The 21,000-nt window shown below is 34.6% G+C and overlaps 1 protein-coding gene across 8 annotated transcripts; it reads right to left on the reverse strand.

The window, feature by feature from the left end:
• Positions 1-458: 458 nt before the first annotated feature.
• Positions 459-20,387, reverse strand: LOC101743555 (zinc finger protein 271). Of its 8 annotated transcripts, none has more exons than XR_009973425.1 (18): positions 20,110-20,387; positions 18,013-18,183; positions 17,800-17,923; positions 17,511-17,636; positions 17,289-17,437; positions 17,080-17,212; positions 16,777-16,880; positions 16,613-16,702; positions 16,404-16,529; positions 15,917-16,149; positions 15,728-15,829; positions 15,214-15,374; positions 14,239-14,322; positions 12,777-12,955; positions 10,336-12,010; positions 3,096-3,165; positions 1,360-1,573; positions 459-785 (listed from the first exon to the last, which is right to left on the reverse strand). XR_009973425.1 is itself a non-coding variant. In XM_004929838.5 (15 exons), the coding sequence occupies exons 1-15, from the start codon at positions 20,257-20,259 to the stop codon at positions 11,888-11,890; spliced, it is 2,055 nt and encodes a 684-aa protein (XP_004929895.2). In that variant the 5' UTR covers positions 20,260-20,387; the 3' UTR covers positions 10,087-11,887. The 8 variants fall into 8 exon arrangements, 1 of the variants encoding a protein (XP_004929895.2); XR_005244920.2 differs by having other exon boundaries at positions 10,168-12,010; XR_009973423.1 differs by lacking the exon at positions 3,096-3,165 and adding an exon at positions 9,321-10,054 and having other exon boundaries at positions 10,168-12,010.
• Positions 20,388-21,000: the final 613 nt, after the last annotated feature.

Genomic DNA, 21,000 nt, shown 5'->3' on the forward strand with positions numbered 1-21,000 from the left:
CAACAGTCTATTTAATTCGATCAAATTTTGAATCTTAATCCAATAAGCAGTATCAGTGACTATCGACATGCCTAAGCAGTTTTGAGGTTTTCTAATTTTTACCTAAATCTATCAATCTTTCCACAAGTCGCGGATTGTTTATGTTGATTCCCAACTGGGCTCAAATAGTGCTAGTATTAATCTTTTTTGTTTTTCTCATTGTGTTCAAAATAAGGACAATCGGTACAACAGAGAATGGGACAATAGGTAGATACTTAAAATCAAGAGTAAATTATATTTAAAAGGAAGACGGCTCCAAATGTAAGGCTTCGGGAGAATAATAAATTTAATGGCATATAAAATTCGAAGAGAATTCATGATTTTTTTGAAATAATAAAAGAAGAACAAGTGAATGTTTGTTTGACGAATACAAGGGTATGAAAGGCATTGTTTTTAAAGGTTAACAAATGAAAAGAAAATTATGAGTTAATTAAACTTGTACTGTTTATTTATCGACACCAGAAGACGACGCATCACGTTTTTCGGCTGTTTCTTGAGTTTCTTCAGATTTATAATCATTAAAAACTTTACTCGGATATCGAAAATGTTTTCCAAACGCAGACTCTGAATACTTTTTGAACCGTTTGAACTCCATTTCTTCCTTTTCCCACTCCTCGTTTTTCACAAAAGGAAATATGTATTTGAGCCACTTTGGAATGAATTGATTCATATAATAAAATCGTCTTCGCCATACTTTAGTCGTTTCACAAAAATTACTCTCGTGGGTTCCAGCCCAGTAAGGTATACTGTTGAAACAATGTACTTATTCAAATATTATCTGTTTTAAATCATAAAAATTGATTTTTTTACTAAAATGGAGACTTTGTAATATAACCTTCACTGCATTGAATTTGTAACATGCAAAATTCGTAATATGACCTAAAGCTTCAATACTTTTTTACTATTTTTTTGTAACAACTTTGTATCAGTTCCTTATATACAACACTTATTTTTAAATATGCCGCGAATACAGAAACTGTGTGTATGGAATGATAATTTACAAATATGGAATTATAGGGGGTAAGTTCCTAGGTGACAAAATAAAAAATAATAATTTAACAACATATTTTAGGCATGGTTGTCATAAGGTCTATTTTACATTTTTATTAGTTCATTTGAAGACGCGTTTACAAAGGACATTCGTTTGGATACCTACATAATGGAATTCTTTTTATCAATTTGTAGGTACCGATGTACCGATTAGATCCGCGAATAAAGAAACTTTTAGCCGAGGACATAGGAATTGGGTCGCATTATTTAATCCATGAATAATGAAAATGCGAATGAAGGAAGCGCGGATAAGGAGCTTTTAATACTCACAGACTGAAGTATCTCAGCGCCCATCGATATACATTGGTAAAATAATAAGCTGAAATAGGATTAAGATGCGGGTCAGGACCGAACCCACTAGACAAGCCAGCCATTAAACTAATAAGTGTGATTCCAGCTTGATAACCATCTATTAGCACCACAACACCAGCTCTTACATTTTGTTTATTAGGCATTTGTATTCTACGCGCATCGGGTGTTTTACCTGTAACATACGTACATTGAACAGTAAAATTTTCATTTCCTTCCCAATTTTTTTATTTTTTTTTATTGCCCTTGTAGGCAGACGAGCATACGGCCCACCTGATGGTGAGTGGTTACCGTCGCCCATGGACTTCAGCAATGCCAGGGGCAGAGCCAAGCCGCAGCAAAAAAAATATTATTAGTCGATAAGAAGATATTAATTAAACAAACCTAGAGGCAATGTAATATTTATGCCACTGAATTTTACAAAGTACTACAAGTATATAAAAAGAAAACTGACACCTCTTCGAGTTCAACTACTTATTGCTCTAGTGGAGATTGCCAAGAATTGCGAAATTATCATAAATATTCAAAAGATAAACCAGGACTAAAGACCAAGAACCGACGGTTTACAAAATATAACTTAAAAACTGGTTCTGCTTTGCTACTTATTTACTTATTTATTTAAAAAAGTAATAGATACTATATATCGCCTTTTCGCATTAAAAAGCTTCCTTCAATGACTTCAAAAATTGAGCACCAGCCAATCGAACAAGCGGGATTTCATTCAAGCTGTTTTACAACAGATCATATATAGTAGGGGAGCCCACGATGCTAAATGGGGATTTACTCGAGCGTCATAGAGACCTATTGGGATGCAAAGCTTAGACGATAAGAAGAAAAAAATGTTATATAATGTATACGTTTTCATTGGAGGGGGAGCGGCTATAGATTTTAAAAAATGTAAAAAAATACTGTTGCATGGACATAATCGAGCGCGTCAGATATTGATAGCATCAATGTCCTACGTATTTTTAATAATGTATGTATGTTAATCTGATCGTTTGCATGGTGGGGGTGGTCGTAGGTAGGGGTGAAAATAAAAAAAAAGAGTTGTTCCGTTATAACTACTGAACCATGCGTCCGATTGATTTGAAACTTGATATCCATGTAGAAAATACATGTACTTAATGGATAGGCTAATATTTATATGAGTGTTAGACTCCCTATACCAGTTGTGGGGGCGTTAATGATGAGAATCTTTGTGGGGTTGAGTAATAATAATGTTAATTTTAATGCCCAGCGAAGCGGACGAGTATATATAAAAATTCTAGAGCTTAAAAGAAAGTCTAAAAAGGTCTTTCCCTCTTCACCTGAAAAAGTTTGTGATGAATACCTGTATCCTACAGACTCTCACATACGAATGTTAACCATGGACACAACACTAAAATAAAAACAAAATTAACGACCTGTCAAAAAGCTATGGAAAGAAGTATATTGTAAATTAGAACAATCTAAAAGATAAAAAGCGAATCAATTAGCAAAAAGACAAAGTTTATAGATGCTCTCAGGTACGCTCTAAGCCACAAGTGGCGTTGAGCAGGCCATCTAGCGACATATGCAGACACAAGATGGACAGTAGAAATAACAAAATGGGCAAAAAAAGAAAAGGCTGTCCAAGAAACACTTTAAGGAAAACTTGTTGTGTAAGGTTGTTGGAAATAAAAGGCTTATTATTATTATTATTATTTCATTACACAAACCTGTTGTTTGAACCACCAAATCCAAACCAATTCTAGGTTTCCAAAAGAACGTTCCCGGTTTTGTACCTCCCTGTAATTTGTTACAAAATTTGATATGAACAACTAGTTCTTATCCGTAGAATTAAATCCCTGTGGTGATAATTGAAAGTGTGGGTCGGACACCAAGTTGTTATTTGTCAATTTAATTAATTTAAATTGAATTATTTTAAAAATGTAGTCAAACCGAATATATGGCCATGAGAAGGCGAAAACACGAACAACCTAGTCAACTGATTTTAGATTAACACATAGCACCTTAAAAAACAAAAAAACTTACATAAACATAGGTAACTCCTATTAATATTACTGTAACAAAAATATATTGACGCATTTTAATACCACTGAATACAATAAATTGATATGTACAACAGATACGAAGATTGTGATTAACAAAAAAATCAGCATACTATTTATGCATTTAATTTGTTTTCAATGAAACTCAACCATATGTAATGTTACAACATAAATATTGATTTTCAATAAGACATTGGACCGAAAGATTTACAAATATTAAAAAGATAATAAGCAAACTGAAAGACGATGCTGCGGAAACCGGCAAATCATAATAAAATTATGATATATCATGTGGTATGAAATAAAAATTATAACAGTTTAAGTGGCTCTTTACGGCATTACTTTACGAACGGTAATGAGCGTAGATTTTTATTATTATTTCCACACTTGTAACGAGGTCTACTTACTCGTATGTATGGTCGTATTATTTTTTGTTGTTTTGGACAGACTAATTAGTAGGGCTGATCTACATATGTCAAGCACGAAATAACGCATGGCAAACCGGTAAGTATATACAGGGCTTGGCAGGCTAGGGAAATGATTGCATTTCCACGAAATATGAAACTATTAAAATGATATGTGATGTGTAAACGCATGCATACTGTCATACATCATGTATCCCCATTAGCGTGTTTCAAACTGGATGACAAAATCCGTAATACCTGTCGGTAGAGCATTGGCACATACGGGCGATTTGGTACTAATCATTTGTATGTAGTAATAGAAACCCTAATTTAATTAAGCGAATTTAAAATTATAATAGTAAACTTCAATAACAATGAATTAATGTATCAATCAACCAATCAATAGGAAGTAATAGGTGCATTTTCTCATGTCATTTATACTTTTTTTATCTATACTAAAGTGTTCAGACATGACTACCACTTCCATGTTAAAATCAAATGAAACTTGCAAACTTGCTCAGTAACTGATGATAGGGCACACTATGACATTTCAATCTCTTATGTCAAAGTGAGCGTCGTTGACGTCGCGTAGTCTGCCCCAAACCAATTAAAATGAAAAACTCATAGACCTCCAAAGTATGGACGCGACATATTGTTCTATACGTACAATTGCTTATATAAATAGGACCCATTTTAAAGGCACACACATAAACATATATCTATCTCGTTCTTACTCAGCACTGTAAAGCGCTTTATTCACGATCCATCTTGCTGTACGTCCCGCCAAGGCCATACACGATGCACTGGTCGCTCACAATGGGCCTTATGAGAAGGCTCAAGGTCACCCAAAGAGCAATGGAGAGGGCTATGCTCGGAGTTTCCCTGCGAGATCAAATCAGAAATGAGGAGATTCGCAGGAAAACCACGGTAACCGACATAGCCCAAAGGATTGCGACACTGAAGTGGCAGTGGGGAGGACATATTGCTCGCGGAACGGATGGCCGTTGAGGCCAGAAGGTTCTTGAGTGGCGACCGCATACTGGGAGACGTAGCGTGGGTAGGCCTCCCACAAGGTGGGCCGACGACCTATTGAGGTTCGCGGGGATCCGCTGGATGCAGGCAGCGCAGGACCGGTCGTTGTGGCGAGGCTTGGGGGAGGCCTATGTCCAGCAGTGGACGTCCATGGGCTGATAGAATAGAATAGAAAAAATAGCGCACTAAATGTCATTGTCAGACAGTTCAGCCGGTAGTTGTCTTGTCAAAAAGTCGCGGTATCTTTCAATATTTTGCTTTTAATTTAAAATAATTGAAGCCAAAAGTAAATAATTACGTCACAAATATGCCAGTGTGTAGTGTTATTGGGTGCGGCATAAGAAAAACACCAAATCGGCCATCATTAACCATACACAGGTACGCTTTAAATAACATTAAAAATATTGGTTATTGTTAATGTTACCGGGAAAATATAGGAAGATTTACATTATAATTATCAAGGTTCTTATGTACAGTTATAGGTCATGAATGGATTTGACTTATTTAACGAAATTTTTACGCTTAAAAAATGTTAATTTATTAGCTAGGGTTGTACATTATTTATCGACTTTCATATCGATTTAATATGATTGCTTATATAATATATTTTTTTATCATGCTATCATGCAATGCATATATTAAAGCATACAAAATTAATAATTAAAATATATTTTATAGGATCCCAAGAAATGAGCGTAAAAAGAAAAAGTGGCTGGAAGCTATTGGAATGGAAAATGTAAAGCCAAATGTAAAAGAAATTTATATTTGCTCGAACTTATATTTGCTTGCTTTGAAAAACAATATTCGGAAGAGACTAGAAAATTTGCCCGTACGCTCCACTTTTTTTCGCCGAAGGCCTACAATTTTGTGCGCCGACATACAATACATGCTGGCCTCACCCAAGGACTTTAACTAGGTGGTATCAAAAAATAAATGCGGAACCCGGCCTTTGTGAGGAAGAATTTGAGGCTCTCCAAAACAAAGTTCGAGCTAGCGACACACCAATTGTGCGCTCCCTAACATTTGATGAGATGTCAATAAGAGTCTTTATACTGGGATCCCCAAAAAAAATGTATTACGGTCGAGTTATATTAGTGTCAGAATGTAACAATGACGCATTGTGGAGGTGGCGAATCAATGCCTCGTATTTTTAGTTAATAACATCAACGGAAGTTGGAAACTTCCAATCGCATATTTTTTCATTACATCTTTGACAACAGAGCAAAAATGTGAATTGTTTAAAATGTGCCTTCAGAAATGCGAGGAAGTGGGCATCAATATTGTGAGTGTTACATGCAATGGGTCTGCAGCAAATTTTGTGATGTTACAAGAGGTTGGTTGCCATTTTACTAAAGGACAAACTGATAGTACATTCAAGTGCGGCGAAAGCATATTGCATACATTTTTTGATCCTTGTGATATTATTATGGTAAAATTAATCCGAAACACATTCGGCGACTTAAGAGTGTTGGAAGATGTGCATGGCCGAAAAATATATTATACCTATCTGGAGGCGCTTATTAATTTGCAAGAAAAGGAGGGACTGCACATGGCAACAAAAATAACTAAAGCTCACATATATTTTGCTAAGCAAAAGATGAAAGTCCGTTTAGCAACTTAACTTCTAAGTAAATCTGTGGCGGATGCCTTAGAGTTTTGTAACTCGGACTTAAAACTTAGGACTTAGGACTTAGACTTAAAACTCAAAGCGTTTGAAAATTGTGAGGGCACCGTAACTTAACGATGTGTTCGATATCCTGAACAGTCACTTGATTCGCCCAACTGGATTAAAAAAAAACCATGTGTCCCCAAAACATGAGCCTTATCGAACTGCTGTTTGAAAGTGCAATTAGCTATATACGCGGCCTACGGTTGCCGTCAGGGCAGTTAGTAATTGAGTCGAGACAGACCGGCTTCATGGGGCTAATCATTGATATGAAAGCGCATTAGCTTTATATCGACATCTTGTCGAAAACACAAAAATATTAAAATATTTGCCACTGTACAAGATCAGCCAGGATCACGTCGAGCTATTTTTTTCGGCTATAAGAGCTCGAGGAGGTTTTAACAATAATCCAAATGCCGTTCAATTTAAAGCAGCCTTCAAGAGGCTTCTTATCCGAGCCGAAATTCGCGACAAAGAGCAAGTTAATATTTTAAATTGCACAAGCACTAGCCCCCAAAAAGACTTGAACGATTTAACCGAAAAAAAACAATTGGTTGAAGTGCCAGAGGATGACAGCAACTTTTTTTTTTATATAACAACTAAGAGGAAAACGAGCAAGACGGTTCACCTGATGGTAAGTGATTCACCGCCGCCCACGGTCACCAGCGTTTACGCCAGTGCGTTGCCTACCCTTCAGGTAAGAATATGCTCTTTTCTTGAATAACCCAATGTCGCAGTTGTTGGGGAAGACCGCTGATGGCAACGAATTCCAGAGATTTACTGTGCGTGGCAGAAAACTGTTTTTAAAACGCATTGTAATGGAACGCCAACCATCCAGATGGTGCGGATGATAGTTCCGGCGAGACGATCGGTTGCGAAAATCAGCGGCTTCTATTAAATTGAACAACTCCTCGGAACACTCCCCATTGTAAATTCTGTAAAGTATGTAAAGTACCTTATACGAGGAATCATAAATTGCTTAAAAAGCACTCTTTCCGTATATGCCGACTCAGTTGTTACTTACATGGCAGGATTTGTATCGAGAAAATTATCCCGCAATATAAAATGTCAGACGTGTGCTTCGTTATTTATTGGTTGGAGATCCGAACAGCAATTTGAAAACGCTGATTCATTTTAAAACTAGAGGTGGACTGAAATACCCATCGAAAGATGTTGAAGACATAACGAAAAAGACAGAAAAGATCATTAAACCTAACTTGGATAAGCCGATGCCCCAAAACTATTATTTATGTATATTTAAATTCATTATGGAGCACTACTCCGGAAAAGCGGACACCATTTTTCGGTCGGAATCAATTGATCATGACATTAATCATAAATACCTTTTAATAAAATGTGTCATCAAAACATATTTAGACATTCGGTTTAGATATTTCGGGAAAAAAGGTTACCGAGAAAATATCTCTTGGGAACTATTTAAATAAAATAATTTTATTCCGTAACGAGTAAAATCTATTGTAAATTCGTTAAACTTGTAATAGCTAAGTGATTTTAGAGCCGAAGTCATAAGGAATGTGTTACGATGTTGTTACAAAATTCTAAAATATAAAATTAATACAAAATATAATTACACACAGACAAACAAAATAACTAGTTATTACAATGAATGAAAACTGCGCGCTTTAACTAGTGATAGCTTCTTAATAACCATATAAGGTAATTGTTGGTACTGGAAATCAATTTCTTTCTATACTTTAATTCAATTATTATTATTATTTTTTATATATTTAGTTAATTAATATTTTTTTGTAATAAACAATTGTAATCTTTGTCGTTGAGTTCCTTTGTTGTACCCGCCGTCAGGCGGACATAACAAATGACGTTTGTAATAAATGTTCTGAAGGTGTTTTGCTTTTTTATCACGCGGTTCCTTGATACGCTTAAAATTTGAATCACTCTCACTTATGGTGTGGCGCCGCACCTATCTTGAGGTGCGTTGCGATAGTGTGTTACACCGGTCACTCACATTCGCACGAATACGCAAACCCGCAAGTGTAGGACGATATTTGCAAATGATTATGCGAAGTTTTCGCGCTGCATTCGTGGTTTTCCAAGCTGTGTCGGTTTTTTAACAGACATCAAAGCGCGCGAACCGCGGTCCTTCGCGTAGTCTCCCACACATTCGTGTGACCAGTTGCGCCCAGAATTGCGAAGGCAACGGACGTTTCGCTATTTTCATAGATCGTGACGTCTACTGTGTACGTATCTTCATCAAAAGAAATCCCATAAAAACAGCATGGCTGTTAATGATGTCTGGGAAAGAATTCAAAACTCTTTTTCTCTTCAATGTTCTATTGAAGAATTAAAAAGGAGGAGAAATTCGTGAGACATTCGTAAACAAGTGTAGGAGGAAGCGCGAACGGGTTCGCAAATTGAGTACCGAACCCATTTGCACAGCCGCTAAGTTTGCGAATGAATGTTTGACGGCCCTTCACATGCGCGCAAATATTCGTACATTGTACGAATGTCAGTGGCCGGCATAACAGCATTATCGCTGACATAAAGCTTCCATCCCTTTCCGGCATATACGCAAGTACAAGCGAGACGGCAACATACGAAACGACGATAAAATTTAGCATGCTAGAGATGGGCACATCCCACTGTACTACGCCGTATGTTTATGTTTTACGGTCACTGAGTTGTCAAATGACAACTTTATAAAATCAGTTTATCAACTTCTAAAAATCGTCTTTACTTGGCAAATTTGAAGCACGAACTTGTCTTAGATTTCACAGATCAAAGTATCGTTGCACATAACAATATACTTACTTCCTATTAAAGTATAAATTCTACAAATATTTAATCGACTCGGCTCGACGAGTAAATTAGCCCTCAGACTCAGCCCACTGAGTTTCTCGCCGGATCTTCTCAGTGGGTCGCGTTTCCGATCCGGTGGTAGATTCTGCGAAGCACGGCTATTGCTAGGGTTCGTGTTCGCAATGTCGTCAGGTTTGAGCCCCGTGAGCTCACCTACTAGTTAAGGTTCCGCTGATATAGCCTCTCAAGGCTATCAGCGTAGGTAGGAAAAAAACACAAACACGGAAAAACTAAAAGCCTGAGACATCATTTTAAATATTCTAATTAAAACCTTAGGTATATATTATGTAACCTCTATACGAGATATCTTAAAAGAGGTTAATATGTTATAAAGAGGACATGAATGAAATTTAAATATTCAAATATAAAAAACATAAAAAGTGGTGAAGCAATAGCTTTAAATGTTGTTTTGGTGGTGCTCGTTCAACCAAAACAACATTTAAGCTACCATCTTTATAACATATTAACTTCTTTTAAGATAAATCGTATAGAGGTTACATACATAATAGCACTTATCTTTATCTTGAAGCCAACAACGAAAAATTGAAGGTTTTCAGCGCTTGTAAACGTTTACCAGCGGCATTTATTGCTTACGAATGATGTACTTATCCGACGCCAATAGCTGGTTAATAGCACCGTTTAAAAAAACACCGTATCAAAACTTCAGATTTCATCATACTCCTCTTCTATTTAATTGTTTTTAAAAGTACAAAAACCATCAGTATTAATCACTTTATTATTGGAAGAATCTAAATACTTGAATTATAACGAGCTACGTAGATAATGAGAAGACACTTACTTATCTTATTAGTATTGAGGAAATTTACTTTAGATCCAAGTTATATCTTTAGAAAATAATTCTACGATTCGTATATAAAATTCTAAACAAATAAAACATAACTTTGTGTTTTCTATATAAAAATATTGAAGTCAACTCTTAAAATATTGTAAAGTATATTAATTTTACTTGATTGACTTTTCTGAACAGTTTTGTTCCAAATTCCAAATTCGTAAGCCGAAAATTTTATTGTACAATAGTAAAAATATATCATAAATCAAACACTCGCTGTTCTCAAGTTCAATAATATCCACTAACATTTAACCACTTGATTTTATGGATAATTATCGTCATTGTCAAAACAATATCTGTCATCTGCAAAAAGTTTAACTACTTCTTTTCTTTTGATACGAAATTTTAATTAGTAAAATAAACTTATGTGTTGGTAATAAGCAAATTGACGTAATCTTTAAAAACTGCATATAACAGATATTGGTTTAGCAAACGTCGTTATATATCTCTCTAATTTTATTTACATTTCTACGAAAAACACTAATTCTACCGCAAACTAGCAACCCCGGTACTTATACTACATTAGATTGCAAATGCAAGACTGATAACGTACTAAATACACGACAGTTATAAATACAACATTACAAAGTACCTAATTTCCACATAATACAGGGTAGATGTTTCGCGATTTCGAAACCTTTCTGGGAAGTGATTGGAAGGGTTGGCGTGTTTATTTCTTGAAGATTTATTCACACCGAATCGTTTCGTAAAGTTAAGATAAAGCAGATCATTAAACTTTATGTTACTTATTTACTAAGTTGATAGATGGTCGCATCAGATTATTGACGAATATTTTTAGAACCGTTGTGAAATATTTTAGCGTCAAATTAACAATATTTTAAGGGGTAATTAATAATTGAAATAATATGAGAAACGTTAGCACTTTACTATAATGACGCAGTCCGTTTTTTATTTTATTTTATTTCACAACTTAAAACAAAGCGGTCGTATATTAACTAAAATAAAATCCGTTGTACATAAATCCACCAGCAAAAACATATCAGCATAAGGAGAAAATTCATCAAAAAAATAGGCTTATACAGACTGTAAATTATCTGTGAATCTTCATAACAAATTCAGCGAACTATGAAGAGTTATTAAATATAATAACTAAACGAATGGACGACGACGGTTCAAGGAAACTCAATCAGTTATTTCCGTATTCACTAGTACCGGTCAAGTTCTGATGTTACTATTGCTATGAAAGACTACATTTGTTCAAAATACATGCACGTCACTTAATCAACTACAACGTTCTGGATACATTGATGACTTAAAACAAAGAAGACCCAAATATCCATTTATATATTTATTATATAATGTCAATATTTCATATAATATCGTCACCGGCCTGGCGGCCGAAGCCTAAAGCGGTGGTCTGAACAAGTGACTCTGCAACTAGAAATGCCGGTCAACGAAGCTCCGAACGATGCAAAAAATAGGAATAGATGGAGAGAAACAGAGAGAAGACTAGGGAAGAGTCACGATCCTCAACAGCGAGGGAACGACTGAGAAGAATATTAGATTTGTATATACATAGTAGGTACGTTTATCTTAGTACACTTATACGTATTATATTACTTTTCAAGGCATTCATTCACAAGTATTTTTGGCCTACTCTGTACCACATGGATTTTACTATACTTTCAATTTCAAAAACAAAACATACTTAATGACTGTTCTGAGAAACATTTTGTACACTATACTGTAAACCTTGCACTTGCGTCTGGACATCGTTTGTCGGGTTGCGGAAATGCCCGTGGGCTCTTCGGTGATTCTGCAGTGCTGTGCCCTGTGAAAAAATAACAATTAAAAAAATTAAATTAGAAGATATTATTTTTTCCTTGTCGTATCACTCTTGTCAGAGCGTTCGTGATCGTCATTCAGTATCATTGCTGTGGACAGATGTTATGCGCCTCACGAGCAATCGCCACCTCTCTCGGTTTGTGTTCAGCCCTTTTTAGAAGATAAAATCTAATTAAATATTTTCATTTAATCTATATATTAATACATGAAGCAAAAACTTTGTATCCCTTTTTACGAAAATTGCGCGGACGGAGGAGTATGAAAATTTCCACACTTATAGAGAATATAGAAGAGAAGTGCACAATGCTAATTTTTTTTTTTAAATAATGCATAAAAGATACATTAAATCTATAAAGAAAACATTACACACACTACCATGTATTTGACACAACACACACATATATACTCTTTGTTTATTGTCAATTGTCAAACTTTTGTTAGTGTTTAAAGTCTGTGGTCAAATTGAGATTATATGAATATTGTTTGTCTTTATTATTATTTATGTATAGTGTTTTAGCGAAGTGTAGTGTTTTGGCGAAATCTGTGATTATATTACATAAGTATAATAGTATTTGACAATAGAGCCATAATAATGTTTAAACATAAAATTTCAATTGATTAAAGTCGAATTTCGACTACTGCGAGACCTCTAATTTTAAATAATGTTGAAGGCGATTACTCGATTTTGTTATACTAAAATATATTATTGGCTTGTTCTGTCACTGAACATTCGCAATTGACTTGAACGTTACCTGAATGAATCTGTCTCCGCAGACTTCGCATATGTAAGGACGGTCTCCAGTGTGCCTCCGGATGTGCAAGGTCAAATCGTTGCTCTGTGAGAACGCCTTCTCGCAGTAGGTACACTTGTACGGTCTGACACCAGTGTGAACGCGCATGTGACGTGTCAACTTGTTGCTGCGGGAGAACCCTACAAATAGGCACGTTCAAACATAACATGATGGTATATTTGTTAGATTAGAAGCTCAGGGCTTATCTGATACTAACATAGGCCAATTTTTTTATTTTTTTTCTCTTTTTTCCTACCTGTGCTGATAGCCCTAGGGGCTATGTCAGCGTAACCCTAACTTTAGTAGGTGAGCTCACGGGGCTCAAACCTGGTGACGATGCTAACACGAACCCTAGCAAGAGCCGTGCTTCGCAGAATCTACCACCGGATCGGAAACGCGACCCACTGAGAAGATCCGGCGAGAAACTCAGTGGGCTGTGTCTGAGAGTTAATTTACTCGTCGAGCCCTTCGTCGCAAACGACGGGTTCGACGAGAACGGTGACCGGTGCTTGAAGTACCTAAAAGCACCGTTAGTGGATCGGGAGGATCCGAGATGACGTGTTTTGGAGCCCAAATACGGCACGGTGACAATATCGCCGTCCATCTTTACATATTAGACGGCATAACAACTTTTTCTCTCTTCAAAGAGGAACCGGTGATAACACAGAAAACAACACGACAGTGTAACTTGCCTATGAGGTGCCAATCGCTCTGCCATCTTTAGGACCGGCTAAAGAACTTTACAATTTAAGGATATAAATATATGAAATTAGCCAAGTAAAATAGTTGACGATGCTAATGATTTGCGGTAAGTAATCCATTATCTGGCCCTATAGCGTTGTCGAAGTACGTGGCGATTCAAGGCTTAATTAAAAGTGGTAAGCCGCAAAGCCTTCGAGAGCAAACGTTGTAAATAATTTTAATAACGTTAAAATCAAATTAAGTCAAAACTATTCAGATTGATTTTATACACGTATTACAAGACATACCTGCACAACGTTTTAATAAATAAACAAAAAATCGTTATATGTCCTTTTATAGTAATTTGTAAGTTGCATTGGGCTCCTATCTAGCCTTTTTTAATGTATGTATGTGTAATCTTTTTTATTGTAATGTGTTTATTTTTTTTATTGCTTAGATGTGTGGACGAGCTCACAGCCCACCTGGTGTAAGTGGTTACTGGAGCCCATAGACATCTACAACGTAAATGCGCCACCCACCTTGAGATATAAGTTCCAAGGTCTCAAATATAGTTACAGCGGCTGCCCCACCCTTCAAACCGAAACGCATTACTGCTTCACGGCAGAAATAGGCAGGGTGGTGGTACCCACCCGCGCGGACTCACAAGAGGTCCTACCACCAGTAATAAATGTAAATTGCAAACCTATATACAAGTCAGATTTTACAAATTTATTTAAATTACCTTTTCCGCAAACACCACAAACGCAGGGCTTTTCACCGGTGTGAGATCTTCGATGACACTGTAGATCTGATGATCGTGGAAAACCTGAAAAAAGAGGAAAAAAATTGTAATAGGTTAATGACCATAATATATATGTCATTGAAACTTTCCCGACCGTTATGACATGTCCTTCTTCAAACGAGGCTTGTGGAGAGTATTAAGCGGTAGGCAGCGGCTTGGCTCTGCCCCTGGCATTGCTGACTTCCACGAGCGACGGTAACCGCTTACCATCAGGTATACCATATTACCATATGCTCGTCTACATACTCGGGCAATAAAAAAAATAAAAAAAACTGCTGCCAATGACGAAGACTTCTTTCAAACGTTGTTTCAAGATGGAAATACCATTATGCTATATTTTGGATAACGTTTACTCATTTTAGACTAATAATATATATAGGATTACTTTTTGATTTACTGCATGGATAAGTAAACGAGCTCACGACCCACACGGTGTTAATAGTATTTATAACGTGAATATCGCCATGCACGAAAAACTACGCTGCGGTAGCGAGGGTGCGATTAAAAGCTAGGAACTGAAACACAAACATTTTTTTCGTTCACGTTATTCTTAAAAAAAAAATTTTTTCATTTACATTGCTTACATTTTATTTGCTTTAAAGAATCCTTAATAACAAAGATAAAACTAGACAGATACCATTTTACGGTTACGACACTTAAATACACAAAACATAACGTTATGTCTTGTGATACCAAACCATTATTGATTACCAAATACTTTAAAAAAATCCAAAAGCCCACCTAAGTTCACTGCTGTCATATTTTTCTAAATTTGCAAAAAATGTAAATCGCGATTTGCTGCAGCATCAGTATGACCAAACCGATATTCTGATTTAAATTAAACAAAGGTGTATCTGAACTGTTATTAATGTAGAATAATCGATAAAGTCTTATTAAAAACCACTCAAATCTTACCTTTCCCACAAAAATCACATTTGTATGGCTTCTCGCCCGTGTGCCGACGCATATGGACTATTAAATTGGATGAATTGGAGAAACTCCGACCACAATACAAGCATAAACATGTATTCGATGGGCCTTTTTCACGATGCGGATCATGGATACGCTTGTGCGACCTATAAATGTTAGAATATTTTTTTAAATAGTGTAAGTGAGACTAGCCTTATCTTCTATTTAATAGGGACTACAGTAAAGCGGCAGCGGCAGAAATAAGCAGGGTGGTGTTAATTAGCTGCCTTGTCTCACCAGACGCGTACCACCGCCCCCAAATAAATGTTCGACATTGCACAAATGTACGAAGATAAGGTGAAAATTTGCAAGACCAAGGTAGCTTTTATTGAAACTTAAACAGAATATGTACTGTACTACATGTACATGTAATGGAAATGGTTTTCTGTTAAACATAATTTTACTTTGTTTAACTTTTCGTTATGCTCTATTAATGAATTTCAGAATCAATCTCACTCACCGTAAATTATCTTTCCTTGTGAATTTCTTTTCACATATGTCACATTGAAAATATTTTTGATTTGGCATGTGTATCCTGGCATGCTTGGCTAATAATTCTTTTCTAAAAAAAAAACACAAAAATTGAATTTATAATACAGTGGTATAATTTGAATAATGCATAATTTGATGATTTGCAAGTTATAAGGACCTGAAGAACAGTCTGCTGCAAGTATCACATTGATACTGTTTATCTTCTTCACCTTTCGGAGCTGTATCCTCAAATGTTATAGACACACTCTGCCCTTGATGATATTTAAGAATGTGTTTATTCAATGAAATCTCATATGCGAATTTCAATCCGCATGTAGTGCATTCATGTGTCTTTTCAACCTGTTTGCAGATTGCTCTGTGTCTTGCTGCTGATTTTATAGATGCAAAAACCTTAAATGAAATATAATAGTAGTATGAAAATATTTAGCATTTTAGAGTACACCTTAATAAGGGATAATAATATTTTTAAATCCTAATTTGCACTAGTTCAATCATTTCAAGCATGCCGTATACTAATAATTTAATTACAGTTAATCATATCTTCAACTTAGCAATTTATCCCTAATTAATACACATTACACCAGTCTATTCTATTATACATATCTTCAACTTAGCTATTTATCCTAAAATTATACACACTATACCTTTGTGCACAGATTACAACGAAGGGAAAGCTCCGGATGTTCAGCATCATGGTGGTTCACAAGATCTTCATCAGAAAGATAAATCGCACTACATGCAGTACACACTTTTAGAACATCAACGTTTTCCTAAAATGAATTAAAATTATTATAATTTTTCTTTATGGACAAATAAAGCATTTTTTTAAATACTAACTGTCAAATTAATTTACCATTTCACAATTTGGCTCCAACAGATCTTGTAATAGCATTTCAGTTAGATAATTCCATTTCTTTGTAGCTTGCATATCATTAGCATCATCCTAAAACACAAATATGTTTATACTTTTTTACTTGTAATTTTTTATAATTAAAATTAGGACTTTTAAAATCTTACTGGCTTCTTATTTTCGTTACGGTCTTCAATACACAAATGTTCTTGAAAGTTTTCTTTCTTCAAAAACATTTTTTTACACATTATGCAACACAGTACCTTCATACCTGTAAAATAAATAAAAAATTTAAATTCTATGTAGATCATACCTTATCTCTATATTTAAATGCTGTAAATCCTGTTTATAACAAATTATACAACGAATTAATGGACTAAACACTGCAAGAGATGGTTATTTTTTACTATGAATATAAATAAGAATAGTTCACTAGTCCACACATACAAAAATAATTTCATTTTTATTACCTTTGTGTTCGATGAAATGACTGGTCAGTTCTTCTTTGGTGTTAAAATTTTTAGTACAGAATGAGCAGTCTAGCTTTTTGGTAGGAACAGTTGTTATAAAGAATCCATTCTCTGACAATTTATCCAGAATTGACTGTGAAGAGAATGATATGATTACTTAATGAATTTTGGACAGTTATGGTTCAATTACAATAACATCCCACACTCACACTTGTTAACATTTTCTTAGGACGTCCTCTTTTCTTTGGTCCCATAACTTCAGCATGAGACTCCCACAAATGTTTGGACCAACTTTCAGCTCCATCATAGCATGTTCCACAAAGAGGGCAATAAGTCCCACCAGATTCATCCAACTCAACTGTTCATTAAGAATTAGAAATAAAACCATTAACCTTTTGCATAAAATTAGTGCCAGAAGATATTTTTTTTACCTTTTATGCATTTTTTCTTCTTGTGTTCTTGTAATTTTGATTGAGATTCAAACACCAATAAACAATTTTTACATTCAAAATAGGATGGATGTGTTTCTTGTGCTGATTTCTCATTCTTAACTGGCTCTGAGAAGAATATTAAAGAAGTATTATGGACCAGTGATGTCTTGTAACATACATTGTCAATTTAAAAGCAGCAGCAGAATTGCTTTAGTGCAAATTATTCTTTTCAAAATGTATATTTTATTAATTATATCAAATTTAAAGTATGTTCTTCTCATATGCTTACCAAGATCTATTTCTGTCAAATTATCAGATTCACTAGCAAGAAGAACATCGAATTCTGAATCTGAGAAATCTTCATTATCTTGGGATGTGATGTGTTCAACTTTGACACTGGTAACAGTTGCTAACTACAAAGTTAAAAAACAGTAAAATATATTATCTACATCAATTAATTCTAAAGATGAATACAAATCTTGTCAATCATGCAAAAAATAACCTTATTAACTTGTTGTTTCTGTTGTAAACAGTTTTCATTTTTTTCTCTTTTTAGTTGATCTTTCAAGGAGTTATGAGCGTCATGCGATTTCTTTTTGAAATAATAAGCAATCTCTGCCTTTTCTCTGCAATCATCACATATTGTAGAAGGGAGTCCATCTCCCTTGCGAATCTGTAAGTAATTAGAATATTCTGTTATTTTGTTCCTATGGCATTATTAATTGAAACTAACTTACTAACTTAGTATCAAGAATTAAAATATATATACAGTCAAAATCTGTTATAACGACATCAAAGGGACTGCTCATATTCAGTCATAAAAACCGAAAGTGGTGATTTGGTGGTGAACAACTGGTGATTTTTAATGTGTATCGTGCAAGTACAAACAAATCGATAGGGAATTATTGGATACATAAGTACAATGCATATTATTTTTCTGAAAATTATTGTCAATAAGCATTTGAATTTTTTCTCGTTCTTTCGAAATGGTTCAAATATGTCGAGTGTGATACACCATATTCCTTTGCCAAGTCTTTGTTTGAGATTCCGTTCTCTAGCTTGGATATAATATGCGATTTTTCTTCAATATTAATTTGTTTTCTTTTTCTTTGCAACATTTTGAAAGTTTCATGAATAACTCCACAAAGTTTTTGTGTATAGATAAGTAACAAACTAACTGAAGAGATATGAAGAAGCGACTTTGACTCTACTGCATGCACGTGTTTTGTTTCTAAGAATTAGAAAAGACCCTACACTAAACTAAATCCTATTGTTTTCTTTCCTGATTTTAATAGCCATTGAAGACAAATGTGGATACCTATTCAAATTGTTTACAATACAGGTTAGCCGGTCGTTTTAACAGATCTAATTCTCCGAAATATTAGTTAAATGTGGTCATTTTATGAGGTATGTCATTATTAGCAATGTCATATAAAGCAATGTTTTTAATAAGATGGTCATATAGCATTCAGCCGGGACCTTTGTTCTAGGTTATAATAACCGGCATGTTGTTCTAAGCAATGTCGCAGTAAACGGTTTTGACTGTATAAAGAAAAAAAGGTGCTTATGTGCAAAGGACAATGAACAAAAGTGATCCAAATGTCTACCACTAATGAGACCTCAGTAGACAAATAGTCCAGTAAATAAAGAGTAACTTTTTCACAGACACAAAAAAATATGAAAGTTATGATCATCATTATATTTGTTTGCAAAATTGCTTCTGTCTTTTTTCTCTTTTTTACACAAGTAGCTTCACTTTTTTTGCATGTAACATTTTTATTTGTATAGTTTTTTGTAAGGAATGTATTATCAAACTGTGTAACATTGTTTTTATATTGTTTGCCTTTTGTGGGCCTGTTATACCAAATATTTTGCAGATAAACCCCACAATGATCACCAGTAGCACTGATAAGGATGGCAGGATCTCAGATCATGCCAAATCATAGTAATATAATAGATATGTTATATTTGTATACTTTAATCATATTTTTTACTGATAACATATTTTTGGCTGCGATGATCATGAGGCTGATATTAATATCTCAATATGTACTCGACTATTTTGTAACATTGCAATTGGTCATTGTCTTTAATATTGAAAGGTGCTAATATAGGTAAATATGCTTGGCTTGATGAAGAATTCATCATTCATTCGCTTTGAGATTTATAAGCAGCAGCTGCTCTCACTTGCGCAAATAAGCAAAATAATAAGCATTTGAAGAATGTCGCTTAGCTTAACCTGTGTCATATGAATTTTATACAGATCGTTATCGCAAAATTTGATACACATGTTACATTATTGGTTTTTCGTAATAACGTTTGTCTATGCTACTGAAAATTGGAACTTATTAAGTGGCAGTAACTATTATTACTAATTTAAACATTGTGCTAATTTAAGCATTATATGGACGATCAATTTGGAGGAGTTTACTACAATCATTGCTATTGCTTTAATTTTTAGTTCTATATTGCAATGGCGAAAGTCTAATGTCAGAGCATGGGTTTGAAGATATTTTGTAAACTATCAGGCGACAGAAATGAACCCACTTAGTCTTTCAAATGTTAATGGTAAAAATAAAATTACTTTAACATTTCTCACCTCTAATCCGGTTATTTCCGATACTACCGAATCTAGTGTAACTGTTCCTACTAATACTTCAAACAATGAATGGAATTGGTTATCCTTAGACAGGCATGTTCGGCAAAGCTTTTCAGCTTTGACTTCAGATTTGCAATGTCCTGAAGTCATGATGCATGAGATTTGACAAATTTAATACATTTTTACTCGCAATTTAAATTACTTCTACATTTTGGTGTTTGTTTGTGCAATGATTTATCTTCCGTTTTATAATTTTCAACGGCCATCGGTTACTCGATCTTTGAGCCTATCATGGTTTTTTTATAAACTATGGCGGAAATGTACTGAAACGTCAACACATTTGTAGAGAAAGCATGACGAATAATTTTTACCGATTTTACAACATTATTTCCGTTTCGTTGTAAAGTTATGTTCTATGGTTTATATTAGATCAAATTTAATATTATTGAATGGAATTTAGTTAGATCACGTTTCATGTGATGTTACTAAACAAATGATTAATTACTAAGTTTGTCCACCCACTTAGGCAATAAAAAAAATCATGTATTTTTATTTATGATATTTTTAGGCACGGTGTATACAGATCATAAACAGTACATTTTAACATAGATAATACACAACAGCAGGGATTAGCAAGCCTTAATCATTCGAGTCGAATTATTAGATTCTTAAAAGCTTTAATTGTTCTCAATAATATTGCATAAATGTGGCACTTCCCTCGTTTTAATAAAAATGCTTTGTTTTGTTGTAATTACTGGATGACCCGATGATCAAGTAGAACCATATTTACATTAGTATCAATGTTCCAAAGTTTACTCATTGTTATTTTTTAAAATAACAGCCTAATAATTTTTGTGACGTCATTCGGTTGACTCCAAGATTTTTTCCTTT

Source organism: Bombyx mori, chromosome 1 (assembly GCF_030269925.1).
Source record: "Bombyx mori chromosome 1, ASM3026992v2".
Classification (NCBI taxonomy): Eukaryota; Metazoa; Arthropoda; class Insecta; order Lepidoptera; family Bombycidae; genus Bombyx; species Bombyx mori.